Source organism: Castor canadensis, chromosome 1, assembly GCF_047511655.1.
Source record: "Castor canadensis chromosome 1, mCasCan1.hap1v2, whole genome shotgun sequence".
NCBI classification, from domain to species: Eukaryota; Metazoa; Chordata; class Mammalia; order Rodentia; family Castoridae; genus Castor; species Castor canadensis.
The window spans coordinates 142261395-142287191 of NC_133386.1; the positions used below are offsets into that span (position 1 = coordinate 142261395).

At 36.1% G+C, this 25797-nt stretch overlaps 1 protein-coding gene and 1 pseudogene across 1 annotated transcript; both read left to right on the forward strand.

The window, feature by feature from the left end:
• The first annotated feature begins 1605 nt into the window (after window positions 1–1605).
• Window positions 1606–5393, forward strand: LOC109675016 (olfactory receptor 51B6-like; annotated as a pseudogene).
• An 8917-nt stretch (window positions 5394–14310) lies between these two features.
• Window positions 14311–22904, forward strand: LOC109675015 (olfactory receptor 51B6-like). The gene is given in 3 exon segments (XM_020151857.2): window positions 14311–14350; window positions 21963–22659; window positions 22661–22904. Coding segments are annotated over 3 exon segments (981 nt in total).
• The last annotated feature ends 2893 nt before the right edge of the window (window positions 22905–25797 follow it).

Consider the following 25797-nt stretch of genomic DNA (forward strand, 5'->3'; position numbering starts at 1 on the left):
GCCTAGACTAGCTTGCACCTCTATCTTCCTGATGTATGCCTCCAAAATAGCTAGAATTAAAGGCATGAGCTCACCCACCAAGTAGGATTAGTATTCCTTAAAAGGAGCTGGAGAAAGTACATCCCCAAGAACTCTTTTTGTAGTCCAAATATGTAACTGGCCTACTTTTTTTTTTTTTTTGGTGGTGGTGGTACTAAGGCTTGAACCCAAAGCTTTGAACATGCTCGGTGAGCACTTTACCACTTGAGCTTTGCCCACAGTACTTACGATCTACACATCTTGACACATATAAATCACCCTGCAGGGCTCAAGCCAAAGCTAGAGCACAGACAAATGTCTTGGAGACTATTGTTAAAAACCTAAAATCCCCGACATCTAGGATGCAAATCAAACAGGAAGTAGTAGCAAGAGGAAGGTGAATAGAGAGAAAGGGAGGGAGGAAGGACTAGGAGGGGAAGTTAATGGTCTAAATTGGGAATTGTCCCTGAAGACACGTTTCTAAAATAAATGTTCCTTCCAGCCATGGTTTTGTGCATATTTTAAAAGAAGTGTCATGGCAACTCTGAAATTCATGACAATAACACTGAAGAATGGGCAAGAAAAAAGCTTCAGGTTAGTGGGATCTGAAGTGAATTTTCTCTCTGATCTGACACTGCAGGGACCAAGGTAGAGGAAGACAAGGAATAGGTAGCTGGTTTCCCAGGGAGGGAAAAGTAATATTATAATCTGCTGGAAGATATGGGTAGACATGGGTTCTAAAAACTTTGACATTTCTAAAATGTGGCTTCTTTAGGGGTTACCTCTTCAGATGTGTAAAGTAAAGCAAAGGATAGATTCTGGAACACAAGGGGCAAAGAAAAGTGTGTGAACAAACTGGTGGATAGATGGGGTGTATTATGTGTTTCTATTTCCTTCTCTCCTTCTGTCTGAAATTTTAACTTTTCTGACCTCCATTCTAATGCTATGATTTCTTCTGTGGAAACCACTTCTCTTGAATGCCAGGTAGGTTCCAAAGATAAAATTTTTTCCATATCCTTGAGAATGTCTAGATCTCCAGATATTCAAACATTTTCTGGAGAAAAGTCACTAATTGATCATGAGACCAAAATGCCAAGTGAAAATTAAGGTTGAATGGAGCTTGGGTTATGTGTGTGTATGCCTCTAAGAATAAAAGTCAGTGGTTAAATATACAATGTAAGTCTATTCAGAATTGACACAATGAATCACCCCTGTACAATAAATATGTCCTAATACAATTTTTTTTTAAAAAGTCAAAGGTTATAAAATAAAAAATAATAATAATGGACATATACTTAGTACTTTTGACAAACGAGTCAAGAAAAAAGAACCCAAAAAGGTGAGAGAATATGTAAGCAGTAAAAATCTAAGTGAGATCTCTTGTACCTGCATAAAACCCTCATTTATGAGACAGAGTTTGAGACTTTGAGAATTACCTTCTGATTAATGAAAACCTGTACTCTAAGCAGAGACCCAGAGGATGAGTGGTTACAGGAATGAGGTAAATGTCTCAGAATTTTGACCTTTCCAGAATTCACAGGTAAGCTCATATTCCACAGATTCAGCTCTGAGTAAAGCCAAGACAAAATGTTTTTCAGTATAAAATCAGAAGAGAAGCAGCAAGGTACGTTACAATCCTATAGATTTCACCCATGCCTGGTGTATTCCTAATCCACAGTGGATAAAAAGGACTCTGACATTTGATTAATGTATCATCTTTATTGAGAACCAGTATCAATCAATAAAATGGCATAAATAGGCTATTTAAGGATTTTCCTAAATAAAGTGAGTATATGTAATACTCCATTATATTGATATATTATGAAAAATAATGGTTACTTACCCTTTTCTTTTACTTCTCAACATTACCTTCCATTTGTGGACCTGCCTCTCCTATTTATTTTTGCTTTTATTTTTCTTTTTATGCATCTGCTGTATGTTTATTTAGTATTAATATAAAAAACTAGATTAATGTTTTTTTGTAATCCCCCCAGTTTTACGAGGGCATACTTGACATTTGCTGAGAGATCTTACATATTCTTTACAAAAAGAAGTAATCATGTAAAGTGATTGATATATTAATTGCCTTTATTGTGGTGATCATGTCATAAGGTATACTTGCATCAAAATATGACATTGTACCCTCAGAATACAGAATTTGTGTTTGCCACTCATGCTTGTTTATCCCTGTCTACTTTGAATATTTTCTGAGACTTCATCTGACAGGAAGATGAAATGACTTTCCCAAATGCACCATTGTTAGAAGGTATCAGAGCTTGAACTTTGACCAAATTTTTCTGAAGATTAAAGTCCCGCAATCTCGGAGAAAGACACTTCTTTTTCATGAGCAAGAGAGGTCTAGTGAGTCATGTATAAATTTACACCAAGATATCCTTTTCATGGTTTATGAGATGTGCCACCCATACCAACCATACAAGAAACTGGTCACATTTTCTGTGATTAATGCCAGCAGTGCATACTGCATTTATTCCTGAAGACGATAGCCTGAACCAGATAACACCTTAGAATTCTGAGTCATGGAGCTTCTCAAATGTGATTAATCCCATTAGACTCCATGGCTTTTAAAAAATATTCCCTATGACTAGGGGGAGGAGGGAACGGAAAAGAGAATGATAATAAATAATATTGAAATACATTGCATCTGTGTAGGAAGAAGATGTAACAAAAGACACTGAAAGCTAGTGAATAATAGGGATAGATGGGAAAAGGTATGGAGTAATAAAGAGTAAAGAGTAATAGAGGAGATTAATCTGATTAAAATACATTATATTCACAGGTAAAATACCATGGTGAAAACCCTTTGAACAATGAATATACACTTAAATAATGAAGGACAGGAATGTAAAACAGGTCCCATTAGGGGGCAGATACTTTTGAGAGAGAAGGAGAATGGAGAGGTTAAAGAGGTAAATATAGTTGGTCTATTTTATATACTTCTATAAAAATAGAACAATGAAATCTGCCAAAATAATTTTAAGTATAAGGAATGGGGATGGGGAAAGGGAGAATGACAGTGGGGATGAACCTAAACAAGGTACCTTGTAAGCATTTATGAAAATGTCACAATGAAAACCCTGTGTAAGTAATATATGCTAATAAATCTTTTAAAAACATTTTGAAAAATATTCCCTGTGAGTTTGCCTAAATAATCACTTTCTACTTTTGATTCTTCAAGTAGGTGGTAGTCAAGAGTACATTACCTGTGCTGTTATCAAATACTAAATTCAAGAAGGTATTGAGGGGGGGGAGCGGGAGGGGGTGGAGTGGGTGGTAAGGGAGGGGGTGGGGGCAGGGGGGAGAAATGAACCAAGCCTTGTATGCACATATGAATAATAAAAGAAAGATGAAAAAAAAAAACAAAACAAATAGTGAAAACAAAGGAGTGATTTCCTCTAAAAGGGCTCTAAGAGTATTTTTGTTCTAATAAAATGCTCTATCCTATTAAAAGAAAAAAAAAAAAAGAAAGTATTGTAAACCCTGCTTTTCATTGCTTAACTTAATAACTATAATATGGAATTTTGAATTTCTTTAAATAGTGCATCAATAACTAGGGAATTACAATGCTAGAAAATAAAGAATTTTATTTGTTTTGCAGTACACACATGTAAGCAAATTTTATGCTATGGTGTAGCCTCCTCCAAATCACCAGATTTGTCAATGAACATTCCTTATACACAAATTAGGTATAAAACAATCCCTAAATTAACTGGTCATTTGTTTATGTATTTATTATTTTTCTTCAATATTATTGTGCCATAGAATGTTCATACCTGTTCTTCCAAAAATGATTGGAATCTTTTTGATTTCTTAGGTATCATATACTCTGAAAAACTTGTATGTTCATCTTCAATATGAGCACACAAGACAAGAAGTACCATGAAACACACACTGTAAGTTCCAGCAATATCATAGCATCACTAATTATAGTGGTTTCTTCTTTCTTTTTGTCTCCATTATAAAATTTACAAGATCTGTTTTGCACACATTCTACAGCTCCAGTGTATTTGTCAACAATCTCAAATATAGTAAGCCTGAATAATACGTACAGCTGTTCTTTTATTGTTTTGTTGCACTGGGGGCACATTGAGACATTTACAAAAGTTCTTACAATCTATCATAGTTGAATTGACCCCCTCTTTCATTCTCTTTTATGCACCCTTCCCCATTCCTGGAATAGTTTCAACAGGTCTCAATTTTCATTTGCATACAGACACATAATATTTCCACCAGAGTTGTTCTTTGTGTATCCTATTCTCTAATACATAGGAATATCCAAGGAATGACTAAATTACCTTCTGTTCTGTTGCTGGAAGTCAGGACTTCTGAATATTTCAGGACATGTAATGTTCTCAGTGGGCAACTTCTAAAGAACTAGTTTCTGTTGCCTTACCTAAAAGGATCCCTTTCTTCCTTGCAGTATCCACAGTGTGTCTCAATACCACCACCTCTGCCTTCCTGCTTACGGGTTTCCCAGGTATGGAGAAGTCACATCACTGGATCTCCATCCCATTATTGGTAGCCTACATCTCTATACTTCCCTTCTCTTTCTCATTAGAGATGACCATAACCTCCATGAGCCCATGTACTATTTCTTGGCTATGTTGGCAGCAACAGATCTTGGAGTAACATTGACCACAATGCCCACAGTGCTTGGTGTTCTGTGGTTGAATCACAGGGAGATTGGCCATGGGGTCTGCTTCTCTCAGGCCTACTTCATCCATACTCTTTCTATTGTGGAATCAGGTGTCCTGCTCGCCATGGCCTATGACCGTTTCATTGCCATCCGCAGCCCCTTAAGATACACCTCCATCCTTACTGACACCCAGGTAATGAAGATTGGGATAGGAGTACTGACAAGGGCTGGTCTGTCAATTATGCCAATAATTGTTCGCCTGCACTGGTTTCCCTACTGTTGATCTCGTGTGCTCTCCCATGCATTTTGTCTGCACCAAGATGTCATCAAGCTAGCCTGTGGTGACACCACTTTCAACCGTCTCTATCCAGTTGTGGTTGCATTTGCGATGGGCCTATTGGACTGTCTCATGATTTTTTCTCCTACATTTTGATTCTCAAGACTGTCATGGGCATTGCTTCTAGAGAAAGGGCCAAGGCCCTCAAATACACGTGTCTCCCATATCTGTTGCATCTTGGTCTTCTATATCACTGTGGTTGGTCTGACATTTATTCATAGGTTTGGACAGCATGCTCCTCATGTGGTCCATATCACAATAAGCTACATCTACTTCCTTTTTCCACCTCTCATGAACCCTGTTATCTATAGCATTAAAACCAAACAGATTCAGAGTGGTATCCTTCGTTTGTTCTCTCTGCCTTGTTTTAGGGCAACACTTTGACTCACTGCTCACCAATGAACAATTCTTGCAACCTGAATCAGCTGACAACATGGTAGATAAGTTGCACCTATGAAAAGGCATTTCAATGAAAAACAATCAGTTTCTCTGCTACTTGGAACATCATCCTACATTTGCATGATTGTTGATAATATGTCATAATACTATACAATACTAAGCACATTTCTCAAGTGCCCTAGTCTAATGTAACCTCTTTTCTCTAGATAACTCACAATATTTAGTGAGCCTGTGGCACCTGATTCATACACACATGAAGACTACCCTCCCAACCCCAATGTGATGCCTGTTGACCAGGCTAAAACCCAAATCATAGTGTATAAAAAACGTTTGGGACTACTATTTCAAAGCTTCAAATTCCAATGTTGTATAGATAAATAAGGTCGGAAGAAAGAGTTAGACCCTAAGAAATACATTCTGGGGAAAAAAGTGTTCCCTGTAGCTTGGTTTCTGATCATGAGAAAAAGAGATGGTGTTTTAATCCAAACCTTCCACTGTCATATCTACTAGCAAGTCACTAAGTGGCTTCAGTGAATGTTGCATGGAAGCTTAGTGTAGACAACTGAATATTATATAGCAGAGTAGGGAACAGAGACCTGTGAATAGCAGTAATATGTCAGTCAAGACATGATGGGGCATCTCAAGTTTCTTAAATCCTTTAGAACTAGATTTTGGATATCTTCTTTCAGATATTAGCAGGGACAACAATTTGAATCTACTTTCCTTTCCTAGTTGGACATATGGTATTTCAGTTCTTTGAGCAGAATAGATCATGTGTAAAATAGACAAGAAGGATAAATAGATCAGTTCCTCTACATCTTAGAGGTAAGAAAATAATGTTCTCAGACGATGTGGAGACAACTGCTCTGAAAATTTTCTAGGCTCTCTGGGCTCACATAGATGCAGGTGTACAGGGAGGCAGGCGGAAAGACAAAATGAATTCTAGCATGAACTCTCCATTTTGAAAGGTCCACATTAACCCCACACCACAAAATGCAGCTCATTAGACCTGGGCCTTGGAATAAGGAGAGAGTGAGTTGATTTTGTAGCTATTTGCCATGACAGATAGCCCAAAGTGAGGCTGGGTCTGTAGACAGTTGAGGACCCTGAGTAGGTCTGCTTGTGGGTGATCAGAATGAGGATTCATTGATTAGTAAATGGGACTAAAAGCCACTCAGAGATATTGGTGTCCCATGAAATAATTACTTTTAAAATCTGAAAAAGTAAAGTATAATTTTGTCTACAAATTCAGGATTTAATGTGGATTTGTAGGGGAGGCTATGTCTGTTTTGTGTGTGCATGAGTGACAGGGAGATCACTCTCAAAGGAAGAATGAATGGGTTGGCAGTTATTACAGTGCTGTATCAGGTACAGACAACCTGTATGGTGGTTTTGGAGGAAGACTGAGTAGTGTATGGGGTCTTTGTGCTAGCCTGAATTTAATTCATCCTTGGGCTAAATATTCCTCCCCTCAACCCTGTGGCTATGTTGGAAAACTAAAACATGTATATTGACCAGGTAGTTTCATTTCTGAAGTACCTTACACATTGCCCAGTTTGGTTCAGTGGGCTAAATAGCAGGGTACATTAAATGTAATGTATATGGAACCTCCAAAAGCTTTTAGGTGACTTTTCTGTCTCTATGTCTCTCCATGTCTGTGTCTCTCTCTTTCTCAGTAACACACATGTACATAAACACAAACATACACATGAAGGCATGTTTTCAAACAACATATCATGTGCTGACAACCACTAGTACATTTACAAATAGACAAATTTTTGCACTGATGTTTTTAGAAATGAATATCAATACTTTAGTAGGGAATCTAATATATTCAGAGTGAAGAGCAAAACGACTCATCTGAACACACTAATATTCCAAGACCCAACCATCCACCCATATTCATTGCAGTTCTAGATCCAAGTATTACTCAATGCTAAGGAAGGGGTTAAAGACCCTTCCTCATTGTCCCCATCACTTCCCTATTTCTCACCAGTCTTCAGAAACCACCTGTATTTTTCTAGCTGGGCTAATCACACTGTTTCATAAATTCTATTTAACAATATATCTTCTGTGCTAAATGTGACCTTCATAAAGCCAAGACAATCTCAGGCTTATCTGTGCATCTGCAAAGCTCTGCTCAGGATTTCTCATAGTAGACACTTAATAGTTGCATATGAATAAAAATTGGTAAGAATGTTTGATGCAATTTTCCTCATTATTTGAAGTAATTATTTTGTGATATGTTAAAAATAAATCTAAAGTCACTTAAGAGAACAATGAAGCAGAAATCCTAAATGTTTTTGCTTGATTGATTGGTGTGTTGGCTTGGCTTTTAAATGACTATTGCTCAGTCATTTTAATTCAGAGAAGAAAAGTATAAAGCTATTAAATAGATCTATTTTTAAACACTGTAAGGAAACATTGTAAGTCCCTAGATAAATGGCAGATTATCCATCAAGCAGTGTGGTTTATTTATCTAAAACTTATCAAGTACAAATCCTCACCTAGCTCCAAATACCAAAATAACACTCACCTCCAGGAAAGACTGTAAATTCTTCCTAAACATTGTTTTTTTTTTTTTTAAAGAAGGATTTTTTTTTTTACAGTTTTCATTTTTTTTTTCATTTTTCTTTTATTATTCATATGTACATACAAGGCTTGGTTCATTTCTCCCCCCTGCCCCCACCCCCTCCCTTACCACCCACTCCACCCCCTCCCGCTCCCCCCACCTCAATACCCAGCAGAAACTATTTTGCCCTTATCTCTAATTTTGTTGTAGAGAGAGTATAAGCAATAATAGGAAGGAACAAGGGGTTTTGCTGGTTGAGATAAGGATAGCTATACAGGGCATTGACTCACATTGATTTCCTGTGCGTGGGTGTTACCTTCTAGGTTAATTTAAAGAAGGATATTTTTAACAAAGATAGAGCTAATTACTCATTGGATACTGAAACTCTGTCTTTGAAATTTCTTCATTGGATCTCACAGTATCTCCTCTGCTGTGAATGTTGTTCCTATTATGTAATGAGATTGACTAAGTGCTGAAGAGTGGATGCTGTTTCTCAACAGAAACAGAAAAATGCCTGCTGCTCTCACATCCTGAACAACTGAAACTCCCTATAGCTTCTTTTCCAAGAGGAATAATCTCACCAAGTCATGGATTCAGCAGAGTTTTTTCTTCTACCAGATTCCTCTCCCTGCTCATCCTGTTACCCTGATGTTAGTGAAAACAGAGCTGAGCACAGGCTTCCAGCACAGCCATTTAGAACAAGAGATGGGCATTCTACCCATTCACTTACTCATTTAGTTTTTCAGGCAAAGAACATGTGTGCTGCCGACAAAGTAACAGACACTTTCCTGAACTCCAGAGTCTAAGAGTATTCAAGTCTAGTTGGTTTAAAAACGGTGGGCTAAAAAAATCCTACAATAAATATTTTTATGGATATCTGTAAACATATATGAAAATACTGTATAATAGTATAAAAATAATATATTTTGTACAAAGTATATAAAAGTATAAATATATGTATGAATATATAATTACAACTCATGATTAAGCAGCAGAATATGCATTAGCTAAATAGAGGTATAGAAATTTGCTTTACAATTCTTACTCTAAGACAGTAACATAAAAAAAGTAGTGAGCTAATAATTGTTAGAATAAAATGACATTTTGTAGATATAAATAAAATAATTTATCTAACTCTACACAAGAAAATCAAGAGAAATTTGTAAGAAAGGATAGTTGTACTATGTATTAAATAATCAGCAAGTATTTATTAGTTGCTAAGAAAATGCATAAGAATAAAATAAGAAAACTATGCATGGGGAAATAAAGAATGATGTTGGGTATGTTTGCTTGAGTAGAAAAATGGTGGTTTTTTTAAGCTGGCAAAAGAGAAATGCTGGGCTAGATATAGCATATTGTAGACTACTATATTTAACTAGTGCCAAATACTTGGAATGAGAAAGACATGTGCTTAAATGCTATCTCTGACCTCAACATGAGACCTTTGGAGGTTATTGACCTTTCTGTAGTTTCCTACTCTGTGAAGTGGGAATTTCTGAGAATTATACATGATTATGTAAAATTTTATACAGTGAGTCTGAATCATATATGGCCTCAGTAAATTGGAACTGTTATCATAGCTTTTTACTGTGGTAAAAGGGAAGCCCTTAAAGGACTAAAATAATGCAGTAATTCATAGAGTTAGCAATTTCCAGATATCCCCATATTGCAGTGGGGGATGGAGGGCCAGGCTGTGAAACTTAAGTGGCAGAGGATTAAGTAAGAATGCTATGAATAAACTATGAATTAGTACAATGAGCACAGATATGATGACAAAGGATTAGGTAAAAGGATATTTAAAATTTTGTAAAGGAAAAAAATTGACTCAATTAAAAATTAGATAGAAAAAGAGAGAAAGGATTGAGTAAGGCAGAATTTCAAAAAATGTGGTCTTAGATATTTGGAAATGGTGACCAAAACAGAACCTCTCTGTGACATATTATGGTTAAAACACTAAGTACAGCAAACAAGGAATGAATATTGAAATCTGCAAAGGAGTAATGTCTGATTACCTATAAAAGTAAATTCATCATAATAACAGCAGATTTCTCAACAGAAAACTTAAAAGCATAAAGGATGTGGAATGAGTTATTTCAAGTATTGAAAGAAAATATTTTCAAGCCTAGATAACTCTACCCAGTAAAGCTATCATTCATAATCAAAGGGGAAATAAAAACTTCCCATGATAAACAGAAACTTAAACAATTAATGACCACTAAACCAGCACTCCAGAAGATACAAAAGAACCTTTTTTTTTTTTTTTGTGGTACTGGGGTTTGAACTCAGGGCCTACACCTTGAGCCACTCCATCAGCCCTTTTTTGTGTTAGGTATTTTTGAGATAGGGTCTTGAGGAATTAATTTCCAGGGACTGGCTTCCGCAATCCTCCTGATCTCTGCCTTCTGAGTAGCTAGGGTTATAGGCATAAACCACCAGCGCCCGGATCAAAAGAATCTTATACACAGAAGATGAAGATGAACATAGCCATGAAAGGATAGGAATAAATAAATCTCAGGAGATGATAAGACAACCAATTGTAGAGTAGCAAGATATCAGTCACATATACACTCACACACACTCACTCAGCAACAAAATGGCAGGAATTACCATATACATCTCAATGTTAACAGTGAATGTTAATGGCCTCAACTTCCTCATCAAAAGATATACATTGTCAAGCTGGATTTAAAAGCAAGACTTGACAATTTGTTGCCTAGAAGAAGTGCATTTCACTAACAAAAGTATTTGGCTTAGGTTGAAAGGGTGGAGTAAGATTTTTCAACAAATGGACCCCCACAAAAGAACATCGTTTTAGCTAAATGTATGTATGTGTGTTTTTAAAAAAGTGATAGGGTGATTGGTTGAGTAGTGAAGTGAGGAGTGAAGATGCAGAGAGGATAAATGTGAACAATTCTTTTACCCTTTTACTTAAGGATTTAAGGCTGTCCTGGTCCTCCTGACATATTCCTTCTTACCATCTCCTCCCATGTTATTTTAACACATGATCTCATACATTATAGCCACTATCCCTCCTTGCTGTGTCCACCATCAACCTTCCCACTCATGTCACTTTGCTCACTGAAAGTTTTAGCATTGATTTGCTTTTCTCTTTCTGATACTGAGTCAGATATAATTCTTAGTGATTTCAGTATTCTTTTATTAATCCAGTCTCTCAAGGATTTTGTCATTTACTTAAAATCATGAGCTCAATTCCATTCTATAATCTAGAACTCTAATCCCTTTTCACTATCCCTTACTATCCTGTTTTTTTTCTCTTTAATTTCATTATATTTCATAGTATATCATCATAAGCAGTTCTTTGCATGTGCCCTAAACATAATTCCTGTTAACCTATCCAAATTTTATCCTTCTTGAACTCATGTATCTTCATAGTTCTGTTCTGTGCTTGAGTAGCTAAATGTAGAGATGTTCACTAGCATTTAGGTGTATTAAACTTTGAGTATGTAAGCTGAGAAAGGGCTTGGTCACATTTTGATTACATGAACCATGACATGGCCTTCTGCATTACATGGAATACTACTAAATTGCTCTTGTCCATCTGTTTTCTCACTCTACACCTTGACCCTAGAGCACACTAGAATCAGATTTTATTCCAACTGCTACTCTGGATCTATTTTTGTTATGATTAGGAAAGTCTTCCACATTGTTTAATCTTTGGTTCTTTCTCATACTCTATTACATAGAGCTCTTTGCAAAATTAGAGATAACTTATTGGTCCTTCCTAAATACACCCTCTTATTTTCTTTCCTGTAAAACTGACATTCTCCTGACCAGGCTTTTTCTGGGCCCTCTTCTCCTTGATTTCAAAATATTGATTTTTTTCTGGTCCACTTACAGAGAGGTCTCCTAGTGCCCTCATTCTGCATATGCTGAGGACTTCCTCATAATCACATGTACCATAGCATGTTTCATAGTGGTGGGAGCAGGATTGCTGTGTCCAGCCTGAAGAATGAACCCATATGGATCCTTCTCTAAAAGGCCCAGCCCTGAGGAAGTAATGAAGGCAGGATCTCCCAAGATATCTCCCTTTTATAGAATTGGGAGCTAAAGAAATATTCTTTTTAACTCCCCCCTTAAAAGAGATAGAACAATAAATTAATCTCCATAAGCTCTGAAATCAAATTCTTCAAATAAGGTATGAGGCTAACTGAACCACATGTAGAGGCTTTAGGTATGAGGAGTCAGAGAACTTATGTTTGTTTTCCCAGGGGAAACTTGTACCACCTGTGGGAGGCCATTTACCCTTCTCATATACTTCACAGGCTAAAAACTTCCCAGTTGCTCTCAGGAGAAACTTATACACCTTCTTTGGCTAAGTCTTTTGAATTCTAATTACATTTTCTGCTGAATTTATCTCAGAACCAGCTTCAGGGTTCACCTAAAACTAGGTGGGGCAGAATAGATACAATAAAATCTGTACAGACTTCCCTGCTACATAGCATGAGGTCTCAGCATACAGGCATTATTATATCCTTCATAAGTTCAGCTTGCCAGAAGCTTCCTTTTTCCTAAGGATGCAGCAAACCATGCTTTACCCAACAAACGTTAGTTTAAGAGATGATTTTTTTATTTCTTCTACATTCCTCACAGGAACTACCCTGCCTGGTAAAAATAAAACTTTTCTCACCAGTAAAACAAATTTATCTAAAGAATGCTTCACTTGTTACTATGCTAGTTTTGATAAAGGCAATGCCAAATATAAATAAGTGACCCAGACAATTCTCTCTGGAACCATCACCTGGTCACTAACTCTTATGGGCTGAGTTGCGTATATACACAAAATTTATACATTGACATCTTAACTCTAACTCCTTCAAAACATGACTATAATTAGACTTAGGACTTTAAAGTGGTTATTTAGTTTAAACGATCATTTGAGGGTGAGCCCTAATGAATTATGGTTGGTATACTCATAGATAGAGGAAATTTGGAAAGAGATAGATAAAGAAGCGATATTGTACAGAAACATAAGGAATAGATGCAAGTTTAGATGAGAGGCTCAGAAGGAGCTAACTCTGACAACCTGTTGACCCTTGTCTTCCAGCCTCCAGAAGTATAAGAAAATAAATGTTGTTCAAGTCACACAGTGTATGCTACTTTTGCTATGTTAGCTGTAAAAACTAACACAATAGCAGTGTAAGCATGGACACAGTAATACTGAATGCATAGGTAGATATGAACTTAATTAAAATATGTACAATTAAAACATAGTTATTACAAAATGCTTATGAAAATATCAAAGAAAAGCATGTTTCTGAATTCAAAACCCCAATACTATCTCCCAATATATAAATACCAGTCTCTAAATAGTAGAGGCAAATGCGATTTTATAAAATGAAGGACTCAAAATAGGAAAGATTTCAATTTTCCTCAAAATGGCCTATAGGATTTTTGCAATTACTGCCAAAATACCAGCAAACTTTTCTCACAGACCTATAAAGGTTTATTCTAAAACTTACATAAACACAAAGGCGCTAAAATAGTTTAAAATTGTCTGAAAAAATTAATTGGAGAATATATTGCTTTATTCTATAACTACAACAATCAAGATTGTGTGGTATTATTGAAGAGGTAGGTACAAATATCAATGTAACAGAAAAAGTCCCTAGAAATCGATCCACAGAAATATGTCTAGATGAGTTTTGAAAGGTTCAAAAGCAACTCAGTAGATGAAGGAAGACCTTTACACAAATAGTGCTGCAGTATGCACTCCCCTGTGAGGAATGTGGAGTATTCCTCAACTAAAAGATGCTCAACTGAAACCTCACACCTTACACACAGTTAACTGAAAATCAATGTGTATCTTCAACTTTAAAATGTAAAACTCTAAAACTTCTAGAAAAATATAAAGGTACATCTTCAAGACCTAGATCTAAGTGAAGAGTTTTAGATTGACATCAAATCCACAAAATGGGTGCATGTAAAACTGTTGAAATTTAAATAAACTCCAGGAGCCATATCAATGTCAATTTACTGTTTTGACATTTTACTATACTTATTTCAGTTGTTAACAATGGGGAAACCTGGGTAAACAGTGCAGAAGTACCAATGTATATTTTTGCACCTACTTATAAATCTATAATTATTTCAAAATAAAGGATTAAGAATACAAATACCTTTTAAAATAATGGATTGTGTTTGTTTACTATAGAAACTGTCGTGACCTTCTATAGGCATAAGTTCCTCAAAAAATTAGGGATCACACAGGTTGTAGAAAAGCAGGGCAACTTTACAGATATTATTTCAATATCTGATGTTTTAATCATTTATTGGTCTGTGAGAGGTGGGAAGTGAAATTCGATTAGGGATATGAATACAAATGGCCTTAGCCAAGAGCCTCCAAATGCAGGTATAAACAGGATGCTACTGTAAACATCAAGATATGTTGTCCAGATTTCCTTCAAGGAAAGACATTTTCTCATCTCTGAAAGTGTGGTCAGCAGATAGTCTTAAGCACTCAGCTCATACAGGATCTCCCTCAGCTACAGATAGCCATTTAGCCCAATGCTGTGACTTCCCTGAGGCAGCTCACCTCTAAGTGAGAAGTGTCTTAATGTTCTGGCCATTTCAACCCAATATGAGGTAAAACAGTTGGATAGGTAGTACTTGCTCCAGAGCTTCTGGTCAAATTGGCCAAGACTTTCCCAGCCTTTATCTCTGTTTCATTTCTTCCTGTGATCAGATCTGTTATCCTCTCTTTCAAAGGTGTTGACCTCTAATAAACATATTTTACCTCAAACGCTGTCTCAGCATCTGTTTCTATAGAACTCTACCTGTGGCAGGGACACAGATATCAGATGTCTTAGTCCTCTGTCAATGTATAAATTTAGTTGCTTAGCAAGAATTCAAATGTTCTGGATAGGGTGTGACAAGGGATAAAATATGTTATTCCACAAGTGTTATCATGACTGTTTGTGTTGACTGTATGAAAGGGTGCTACACCCAAATAGTTTATAATCTCCAGGGTTCCTCTGGAATCAGAAGAGGATGCACATTAATCTAAGCACAAAATTAATCTGGAAATGAAAATGATTGTTTATCCCAGTTCTACACCATAGGCAAAATCCAATTTGTGGTACAAGATAAATACAAAATGAATATTAATCTCTTAAAGATAATGAATCTATAAGACAACAGAGGTATTTTTATTCATTGATATTGTATTTAATATTTTAACTAGTATGCAAAATGAGAAACAAATTAATCTGAATTAAGTTTAAAAACATTTTTTTGGGGATAATTATTATTAAGAAAATAAAGTCAGGTATAAGTAGTAAATGTAATTGTTACACCTATATCTGAAATAAGAGTGACTTCAATAATTTATAAGCAATGAGAATTTATTCAATGAGACTGTAATAACCTACATTTTAATAGACTAAAGGCTGTAAGAGGTATGTCACAAAAGAGGTTAATAAATGTGGGGAACATAATTAGTAATCTGGAAAGAGAAAATTAAAACTGTAATAAAATACCATAATGTGCCCATCAGAATGGCTTTTCAAATACGTGAAATCACTTATTGTTGTTTAGGAGGTGAAGCAACTGAGATTCTCATGAGCTAGGCAGTGATATAGATGATGATATAATCACTGTAAAAAATCATTTGCTATTATTTACCTGAGATGAATTTATGTTTACCCAAGGTGTTACAGTCCTATAATTAGGTCCAACAGAAATCTTATCTATGTGTACAGAAACAATCAAACAAACATATATTGAAAATTTCAAAGTGAAACCATTTATAAAATCCCCAGTGGTAACTGTTACCTACAAGAGAATAAATGTGGGTTACAGACATTCATTGTGAATACTGTGTAGGGATGGAAATAAACATACTACTGTTACAAGAGAACACATGGATGTCTTTCACAAATTTAGTAATGATTTTGATCTGAACACACACACATGATTTTTGTTTCACTGTAAAAAATCAGATCTGGCTAAAACTCATCTGAAAGGTGGACCTGGTATTAGTCAAATGGGATTTTCAGGTACTAGTAAAGTCCTATTTCTTATTTGAATGGCAATTATTTGTGCAAAAAATATGTTATGTAAACATGTTGTGCCACAAACTTATTGAGCTAGGCATCCATGAATTGTTCATATTTCTTTATGAAAATCAGCTTCCATATTTAAAAAATGCTTATTGATGACCTTCCTATAATATACCTTCACAATACTGTTATTCCTCAGTGTATTCATATATAAATAGTTAAATTCATTTAATTAATGACTAGAGTAAATTAAGTCTAATTTGCTTAACAAGAAAAGGAATGTGTGTTTTCATCTGCATATGTTTTAGCAGATATATACAGATGTCTACAACAAAGAGCCAATGTAAATCAAAAACCTCTTTGTGAGTAGGGGTTAATTTGAACCAAATGTGATATACATATGTGTGAAATACCAAAAACTAAAATACTAAGTACTAAAAATACTAAAATACTAAATACTAAAACTCCCATGAACTATCAATATGTACATAGAAAATGAAGGACAGGAAGGTAAAACAGGTATTCTCTGGGAAATGGTGTCAGTGGGATGGCACGGTAAACAGAGAGGTAGAAGGGGGGTGAATATGGTCAATGTACCTTGTAGTATTGACCATTGAACAATGAAAGCTGTTGAAATTTTTCTCAGTAATGGGTACGGGGATAAAAGAGAATGATAGACTGGATAAATCTAATTAAGATACACTGAAAGCATATAAGTAAGTGTCATAATAAAACCCCCTTATTCAACTAATATAGAAGATCATTCATGAGAAAGAAGCAAGTGAAAATTGCTGGCCATCAATCAGTCCGTGAAAGCATTTCTCTCCAGTAACAGAAATTGGGAAACATGACATTGCTTCCATGATTTCATATTTGGTTATCTGTGGCTATAAAACTATGGAAAATGAAGTCTTTCTCAAATAGGTCACTGTGCTATATGGAAATATAGTGTAAAATTCAAATCATTAAAATAAAGTTGACAGATTGTAACAAAGGTAATGATAGCTGACATTCATTAAGTGCCTATTATACACTGAGTGGGATTCTAACTTCACTAGATTAGTTATGACAGCTTCATTTGAGGGCAATTGCTGCATATATTTTGGAGATAAAAAAAAACATGAAGAACAAATGCAGTCAAATAACTTCCCTAAAGTGGAAAAGCAAGAGTCAGAGCCACAATGAGAACAAAGTACTCAAGTTCTTACATTGATGCTCTTGATCATATGTATGTTGCCTGGTCAGTAACCTACAGGGAAACACAAGAGTAAGACCCCTGGTCTTAGACACTTGGTATGATTCCTGTCTTTCACAGCTTATTCATGACTTGATTAAAAAACATTACTCCTAATCTTGCTCTACATCCTAGGAATGGAGGATGTAGAGAAGGGATAAGGAGAAACCAAGGACTAAAAAAGGTAGTCCTTTTTCTGGAATTGAATGAGGCAGAGCTCATTAATTAATGCTCACGTTAGATGCAGTATTTAGAGGAGAGAGAGTGGATTGGAGGGAATTGTTCAATAAACAAACAGTTTAAAAAATTAGAGAAGTCCCATTTTCCTCTAATTTTCACATATTCTTCATTTTAAAAACAGGGCTTACTATTTTGGTGAGGGGGGAGGGAGTACTGGTTTTTTTTACAAGACTTAATCCACATTAATTTGTTCAATGAGCAAGGGAGACGGCATTAACCTATATACCAACAGAGTAATGCAAGACAATTGGGGTAAAGAGTATTTAATTTAGGGACTTGAAAGGGCAAAAAGTCTCTCTGCACTTGAGTCACAATCTCAAGTCTTTTTTTGCTTTACATATTTAGGTATTTCCCAGATAGAGTCTCATAGTTTTTGCAGGGGATTGACCTTGAACATGAATCTTTCTGATCTCTCCCTCTTCAGTAGCTGGGATTACAGGCATGAGCTATCACTCCCGGCCAGATTAGTATTTCCTAAAGAGAGCTTGAAAACGTACTCGCCCAAGAACTCAGTTGCCGTTCAAATCTCTAACTTCTAAGGTTTTTTTTTGTTCTGCAGGAAGTGGGATGGAACCCAAGGCCTCATGCATGTTGGCAAGCACTGTAGCACTTGAGCCACACCCACAAACCTAAATTGTTCTACTTTTATTTCCATGTCTTGAGAGAAATAAATCACCTTCTGGGCAACAGGGTTCAAGTCAAAGGCAGGGCACCGACAGAAGTCTTGGGGAATGTTGCTAAAAGCTCGAAATCCTCAAGGCTTAGAGTATTTAGTAGTCTCAGGAGGGAAGCAGACAGAAAGAAATGGAAGGAGGACAGAGAAGGAGGGGCAGTTAGTGGTCTAAACTGAGAATTGTCTATGAGGAGATGGTTCTAAAATAAAAGTTCCTAACAGCCAGTATCTATGCTCAGATTTTGTTATGACCAAAGCTAATGCTGTGAAATTCACGACAGTGGCACTGAAGAATGAGCAAGGACAAAATTTCAGGTCAGTAGGGTATGTAATGAATTTTTTCTCCAAGGTCTCACTGCAGACACCAAGGCAGAGCAAGTCAAAGAATAGGCTTTTCAGCAAACATAAAGTAATAGTATTATCTGTCAAGAAGAGATGGGTAGTAGTCATGGGCTGACATGGGCTGACACTCTAAGAACTCGCTTCTTTAGGCATTATCTCTTCAGATGTGCAAAGTAAGGCCCAGGGTAGATTCTGAAACACAAGGCGCAAACAAGAGTGCGGGAGTAAACCAGAGGATCGATGGATGGATTGTATGTTTCTACTTCCTTCTCTCCTCCTGTCTGAAATTTTAACTTTTCTGAACTCCATTGCAATGCTGTGATTTCCTCTATAAAAATCACTTCCCTAGAATTTCAGATTAGTTTCTAGGATAGAATGTTTTCTAAATACTTCAGGACGCCCAGTTCTGTAATCACATTGAGTTGAAACACTTTCTGGGGAAAGTCACTACCTGCTCATGAGACTAATAAACCAAGTTATGATTAACACTGGAGTCTGGGAGGTATGTGCCTCTAGATCAGGAATAGTGGGTCAAATAGATATGCATCTTCAGTACCTGGAAAAATTCGGAGTGTGAAATAAGCATTCAATAACTTCTGAACTGACAATAAGATACAGATTTTATTCCATATTCTTAAAAAAGACCCTCAGAGCATTTCCAGGTTCTGGGGATTCATAACTCTATGTTTAGAGTGAGTCTATTAATGTGCTTCAATGATTGGAAAACCTGCTTGACACTAGGGTCCTAAGATGGTCAGAGGATCAGTTTGTATGTACAGGAAAGCCAATCAGTTAATGAATCTGAAATACAATACAAATCATATGCTGGGTACTGTGACAATAATGAAGTATTGAAAATGGAGCCACGGGAATTTATATAGATAAAATAAGCTAAGTGTAGATCACAGGCTTGGCTTTCCAGATTTAGTGCTTGTGATAAATGAGATAATGTTAGGATGAAGTGAAGGAAAACAGTCCAATGGAAGGCAAGAAAATATGCCAGAAGTCAAAGTCTAAGAGGGTTCCCTTGTACCTGTGTGGAGAACTCATTTATATGGCAAGGTTGGAGACTTTTGGAATTAGCTTCTCATTAATGAAAAAAGCCCACTTTAATTAGAGGCCATGGGATGAGGCAAATGTCTTGGAATTTAATCTTTCCCAACTTCACAGATAAGCTCATATGCCATAGAGACAGCTCTCATTAAAGCAAAGTAAAAATACTGTATTTCTGTACCAAGCAGAAGAGAGAGAGCAAGTAGGTCATATTCCTACCAGTTCCATTCATGTTTGAAGTCTTCCTACTCCACTTTGGATTTTAAAAAGTACTCTGACATTTGATGTCTGTATCTCCTTCATTCATAACCAGTGTGAATACATAAAATAGCAGAAATAGATTATCTTAAGGGTTTTCTGAAATAAAATGAGAGTATGTAATGCTTCAGTGCATTGATATATGTTGAACACTCAACAGTTATTTATTACATAAATTTGTTTCTCAATATCATCTTCTCTTTCTAGTTTCCCCTTTCTTATTTATTTTGTTTTCTTTTTATTTGTCTGTTACATGTATATTTGTTTTTAATGCAAAATAATTACCTAGATTAATGTTTTGTATAATCCCCCCAGTTTTAGTAAGGTGTACTTGAAGATTTTATATATTTTCACTACAAAAAAGGAATAACCATGTGAGGTAGTAGATATATTAATCAGCTTTATTGTGACTCACGTCGCAGTATATAATTTTATTAAAACATGACATTGTGCACCTGAGAAATATACAATTTCTATTTGCCACTCATGTATCTTTAACTCTACATAAATTGAGGATTTTCTTAGTATTTCACTGATAGGTAGGAGGTAGTTTCCCTCCTTTTCTCATCCCTTGAAAACAGTTGCTTTTCCCCAATGTTCCTAAGTTTACATGTTACAGGGTCAGTGTAGTGTCCTGTGTGGCTAAGTCAGAAGTTCCCATAGCAGCGGTCTCCTTTTCTTTTGCCTGCAGACACATCATCTGCTTCTCAGATGAAATCCAATTTAATACTTCCATTACAATCAAAATCCCCTCATTATTTTATATCTATTTCATAAGCATCCAAAGAAAATGAGATAACTTGATATATCTCAGAGTAACGAGTCCAGATATGTGCCCACTGCAATTTCTTTTAACAACAAGAAAAACTCAGAAGCAAAGAAAAAATTGCCCATTAGCAATTCTATTTAATCCTCATGCCTGTGTCAAATATATGACTATGTAAGATAGAAATCACTATTACCCTTTAAGCTGATGGCATCAAATATCAAGATGATTGGGCTATCCCAAGTTTGCTATTGTTAAAAAGTAGCAGAGCTGGAACTTTGACCAATTTTTATGAAGATTAAAGCCCAGTTATCTTGAATCCATTTTTTTTCTGAGCAAAAGGGTGCTAAGTGAGGCATACATGAATCTGTAGAGATCTTCTTTTCATCATGTGTGAGACATACTGTCCACACCAACCATAAAAGAAAGTGGTCACATTTTCTAGGGTTGATGCCACATATATACTATTTCCAGAAGATGACAGCCTGTGCCAGATGAAACTTTAAAATTCTGAGTCACAGAGTATCTCAGTTTTGCTAAATCCCATCAGACACCATAACTTTAAAAAATACTCCCTCTTGCTTGCCTTTCTATTTTTCCTTGTCCAAATAGGTACTTTGACTAATGCTGGTACTAAATAGTGCCTTCAAGTGATTATCATAAAATCTCCATTAATTAATCATTTTTATATGTATGTTGTTGAATTTTGAAATTTTTTAAATAGTACATTAATAACTACAGTATTACAATATTAGACAATGAAAGAGTTAGTTTTGGAGCTATAAACACATGATCAGTGTATGTCATTATGTAGTCTTCCCAAAATCTTTAGACCTTTAATAGTCCATAAAACTAACTGTTTTACTTATTTGTTTATATATTTATTTTTTTCTTTAATATTATTTTATCACAGGATGTTCATGCCTGCTTTTCCAGCACTATTGGCATGTTTTTAGTATTCTAGGTCTCATATACTCTGGTAAACCTTCACACCCATCATCAAAACCAACAGACAAGATAGGATGCACCATGAAAAATATCCTTCAAGTTCCAACAATATTATAGCATCACTGAATTATAGTGCTTTTTCTTTCATTTTTTTTGGATTATTTGATTTATAAGGCTATGACCAAGATCTATTCTGCACACGTATCTGTATCCTCAGTGTATTCTCCACATATAGTGGGTCCTGAATAACAGGTAGAGTTGTTCTTTACATATTCTATGCTCCCATACCTTGCAATCTGCAAGGAATGACTAAATTACTTTCCTTGCTGTTGCTAGAAGTCAGGACATGTGAGTATATTAAGAACAGGTAATGTTCTCAATGGGCAACTTTTAAGAACTAGTTTCTGTTACTTTACTAAAAGGACCACTCTCTCTTTGCAATATTAACAGTGTGTCTCAATACCACCACCTCTGCCTTCCTGCTTACGGGTTTCCCAGGTATGGAGAAGTCACATCACTGGATCTCCATCCCATTATTGGTAGCCTACATCTCTATACTTCTTGGCAATGGCTCCCTTCTCTTTCTCATTAGAGATGACCATAACCTCCATGAGCCCATGTACTATTTCTTGGCTATGTTGGCAGCAACAGATCCTGGAATAACATTGACCACAATGCCCACAGTGCTTGGTGTTCTGTGGTTGAATCACAGGGAGATTGGCCATGGGGTCTGCTTCTCTCAGGCCTACTTCATCCATACTCTTTCTATTGTGGAATCAGGTGTCCTGCTCGCCATGGCCTATGACCGTTTCATTGCCATCTGCAGCCCCTTAAGATACACCTCCATCCTTACTGACACCCAGGTAATGAAGATTGGGATAGGAGTACTGACAAGGGCTGGTCTGTCAATTATGCCAATAATTGTTCGCCTGCACTGGTTTCCCTACTGTTGATCTCGTGTGCTCTCCCATGCATTTTGTCTGCACCAAGATGTCATCAAGCTAGCCTGTGGTGACACCACTTTCAACCGTCTCTATCCAGTTGTGGTTGTATTTGCGATGGGCCTATTGGACTGTCTCATGATTTTTTTCTCCTGCATTTTGATTCTCAAGACTGTCATGGGCATTGCTTCTAGAGAAAGTGCCAAGGCCCTCAAATACACGTGTCTCCCATATCTGTTGCATCTTGGTCTTCTATATCACTGTGGTTGGTCTGACATTTATTCATAGGTTTGGACAGCATGCTCCTCATGTGGTCCATATCACAATGAGCTACATCTACTTCCTTTTTCCACCTCTCATGAACCCTGTTATCTATAGCATTAAAACCAAACATATTCAGAGTGGTATCCTTCGTTTGTTCTCTCTGCCTTGTTTTAGGGCAACACTTTGACTCACTGCTCCCTGAGAAATAGTTCTAGCAACCTTGATAAGCTGAAAGCTATTATGCAGGAGCAAATAAGGAAAGGGATTTCAATGGAAACCACTAATCTCTCTGGTCCTTGGAACTTCTTACTGTGACTACTTGTTATTGATTCTATATGTCATAATGTATGCATGAGCTAAACACATATCTCAATTATCCTCTTCAGATGGAAACTTCTTTGCCTATATAACTCATGCTGTTCTGTGAATCTATGACATCTAATACCAACATGCATATATGGTTTCCAAGTCTACAGTACAGCTCACAAATATTTGAGGAAAGGCCAACATTTTCCTGAGGTCTTGCATGTATCAACCAGGAAAATGACATTTTTAATTTCATACATGCATCAAATTTTCTTGCATATGGTGCCTCATTTCACCAAATGAGAGAAATTTTCAGGCTAACAAATAATTTTGTAGAAAATACACTAAGTGAAGAAATGAGCCTTTTCCTGCTCTCCATTGAAGACAGTGACTCTAGGGAAAACATATCTATGAAAATCTGTTCACTTAAATATTTGATCCACGTTTGTCAAATAATAATGATGAAAATAATAATTTTAAAATGGAGATATCATTCATAAACCAGATAATCACTCTCTTGATGAGTATGGTCATAGATACTACTTTATGGAGTTAAGTATTTTCAAGTAGTAAATGGTACTAAAAGACTAGCTGCAAGTGCATCAAAGATAACACTAGTTGAATGTTCCTGGTATGCAGTACCAGAGGTAGTATACAGCTGTCCTTTAGTCAGGATGGGATGGATGGGAGATATGAAATGTTTGTGAGTAGAAGAGAAAGAATCTTTTCTGACCCCAAATATCATTTAAAGTTGATGCCATTCACTAAGCACAGGGGAATTGTTTTTGGTTCTATGGCTCCCCAAAAGCTAGTATTCATGTCTAAAGTTAAATTGAATCAAAAAATATTCCTATGAACACAACATAGGGTATGAAATGCTAGGATTTCACAGGATGCACTCAGTGACTAGTTACTTACCTTTATATAGATATATACAATTTTTATTGACATTCAGAGTGTTGTATTGCTGTCACATCTACTTTTTGTTATAAAAAAAGGCAAATTTTCCAGAACTTCTGTAATATATGTGTAAGTTGGAGTAAACAATAATGAAATCTTATCTTCATAGCAATTTCCAGGCTACTAAAGTATTTTTATCTGATAAGCCTAAAGGATTATTTTTTTAATGTTTTGTTTTATTCTGCTTGGCTCTGTAATTTGTGGAAAATGTTTGCTTTTCTTTTCATAGTTTCTACAGTGTGTTCTTCAGGAAAATAAGGATACCATAAGTCTCACCTGCTACTGTATTACAGAACCTACCACATGGACTATTTTTAATAAAATGTGATTTTGATTAATGGATTAAATTTTGTGACTCACATCTCTCCATGTGTCTATTAATTGTACTATCTGTGTCTCTTTTATTGTTCCTTATAATGTCTTCCAAGATATGGACAATATCAATAGTAGTATCATCTAATAACCTTGAAATATAATATCACAACTCCTTAAGTTAGAGTTTTTTCTTTCTCTTGTGTTCTTGAGCATGAACTAAGGGGGGATCCAAGACACATCAAATGAAATCTCTATTTCCCCATAGGTCTGGTGAACTTAGGGTCCACTCGTGTCAGACTAACATAAATGATATTAGGTCCACAATATTTTTATTAAGTCTGTAAATGGATACACATGATTCAACCCCCAAAGTTTCTCCTTTCCCTTTCTATTTTTCCTTACATCGAAGAGGTGGGATACAGAGTTCAGAGAGCATGCCCAAATGAACTAGTTGACCAGGAATTTCCATTTATCATTGTGGAGTTGACTCCTATTAAACAGCACAGAGTTCTGAGTCCATGATGGTTCCAAGAGAACCTCTCAGTGTGGGTTCAAATGGATATCATAGGGAAATTTCACTGATGGATCATTTCAATCTCTGTTGTGCTCACTATATCCACATAGGTTTCATGATGGAAGGTCTACAGTTCCTGGGAGTTCTCCAAAACAGGTGGGCACAAAAAATATTCTCCATCTGTCCTCTTCCTGTCCTTATGGGAAAGCTAATATTCATCATCTTCCTGGTGACCAGGCTAAATCTTAAATCAAGATGTAAGAAGAGGTCTTTGGTATAATTATTCCAAAGCTCCAAATCCCAAAGCTGTAAAGATAAAGGAGAGAGGAGGCAGAAATTGGCCTTAGGAAGGAACTTCTGAAAAACATGTTTCTTGAATCTTAGTTTCTAGTAGAGTGAGGAGTATATAGACAGGGAAAATCAGTAATATGGCAGTCGGAATATGATAGGGCATAGGAAGTAATCTCTAAAAGCTTTAGAGTTGGGTTTCTGAATAACTTCTTTAAGAAGCTTAGAAGGAACAAAAACTTAAACCTAGTTTCCCAATACTTAGTAAAGAGACATATGATGTTAGAATTCAATAAACCATGAATAAAACAGAATAAGGGTAAAATATTGGTTCCCCTACATCCTAGGTCAGTAGCATATAAGAAAAGAAACATTTTCATAAAGGATTTCTCTCAAAGATGGAGAGACTACTGTTCTGAAACTATTCCATACTCTCAGTGCTTACATAGATGCAGGTGCACAGAGGGAGGGGGGAAAAACAAAACATACTCCCTCACAAAGTTTCCATCCCCGAAGACCTATATTAATTGCACAGCACAAAATGAAGTTTATCATATCTGGGTCTAGGATCAGGGGAAAAGTGAGTTGAATTTATAGACATTTTCATACGTGAGAGGCCAGAACAGAGGCTGGGTCTGGATACAGCGAGGACCCTGAGTAAGGACCACATATAAGTCTGTTTGTATTTGTGTCTGGT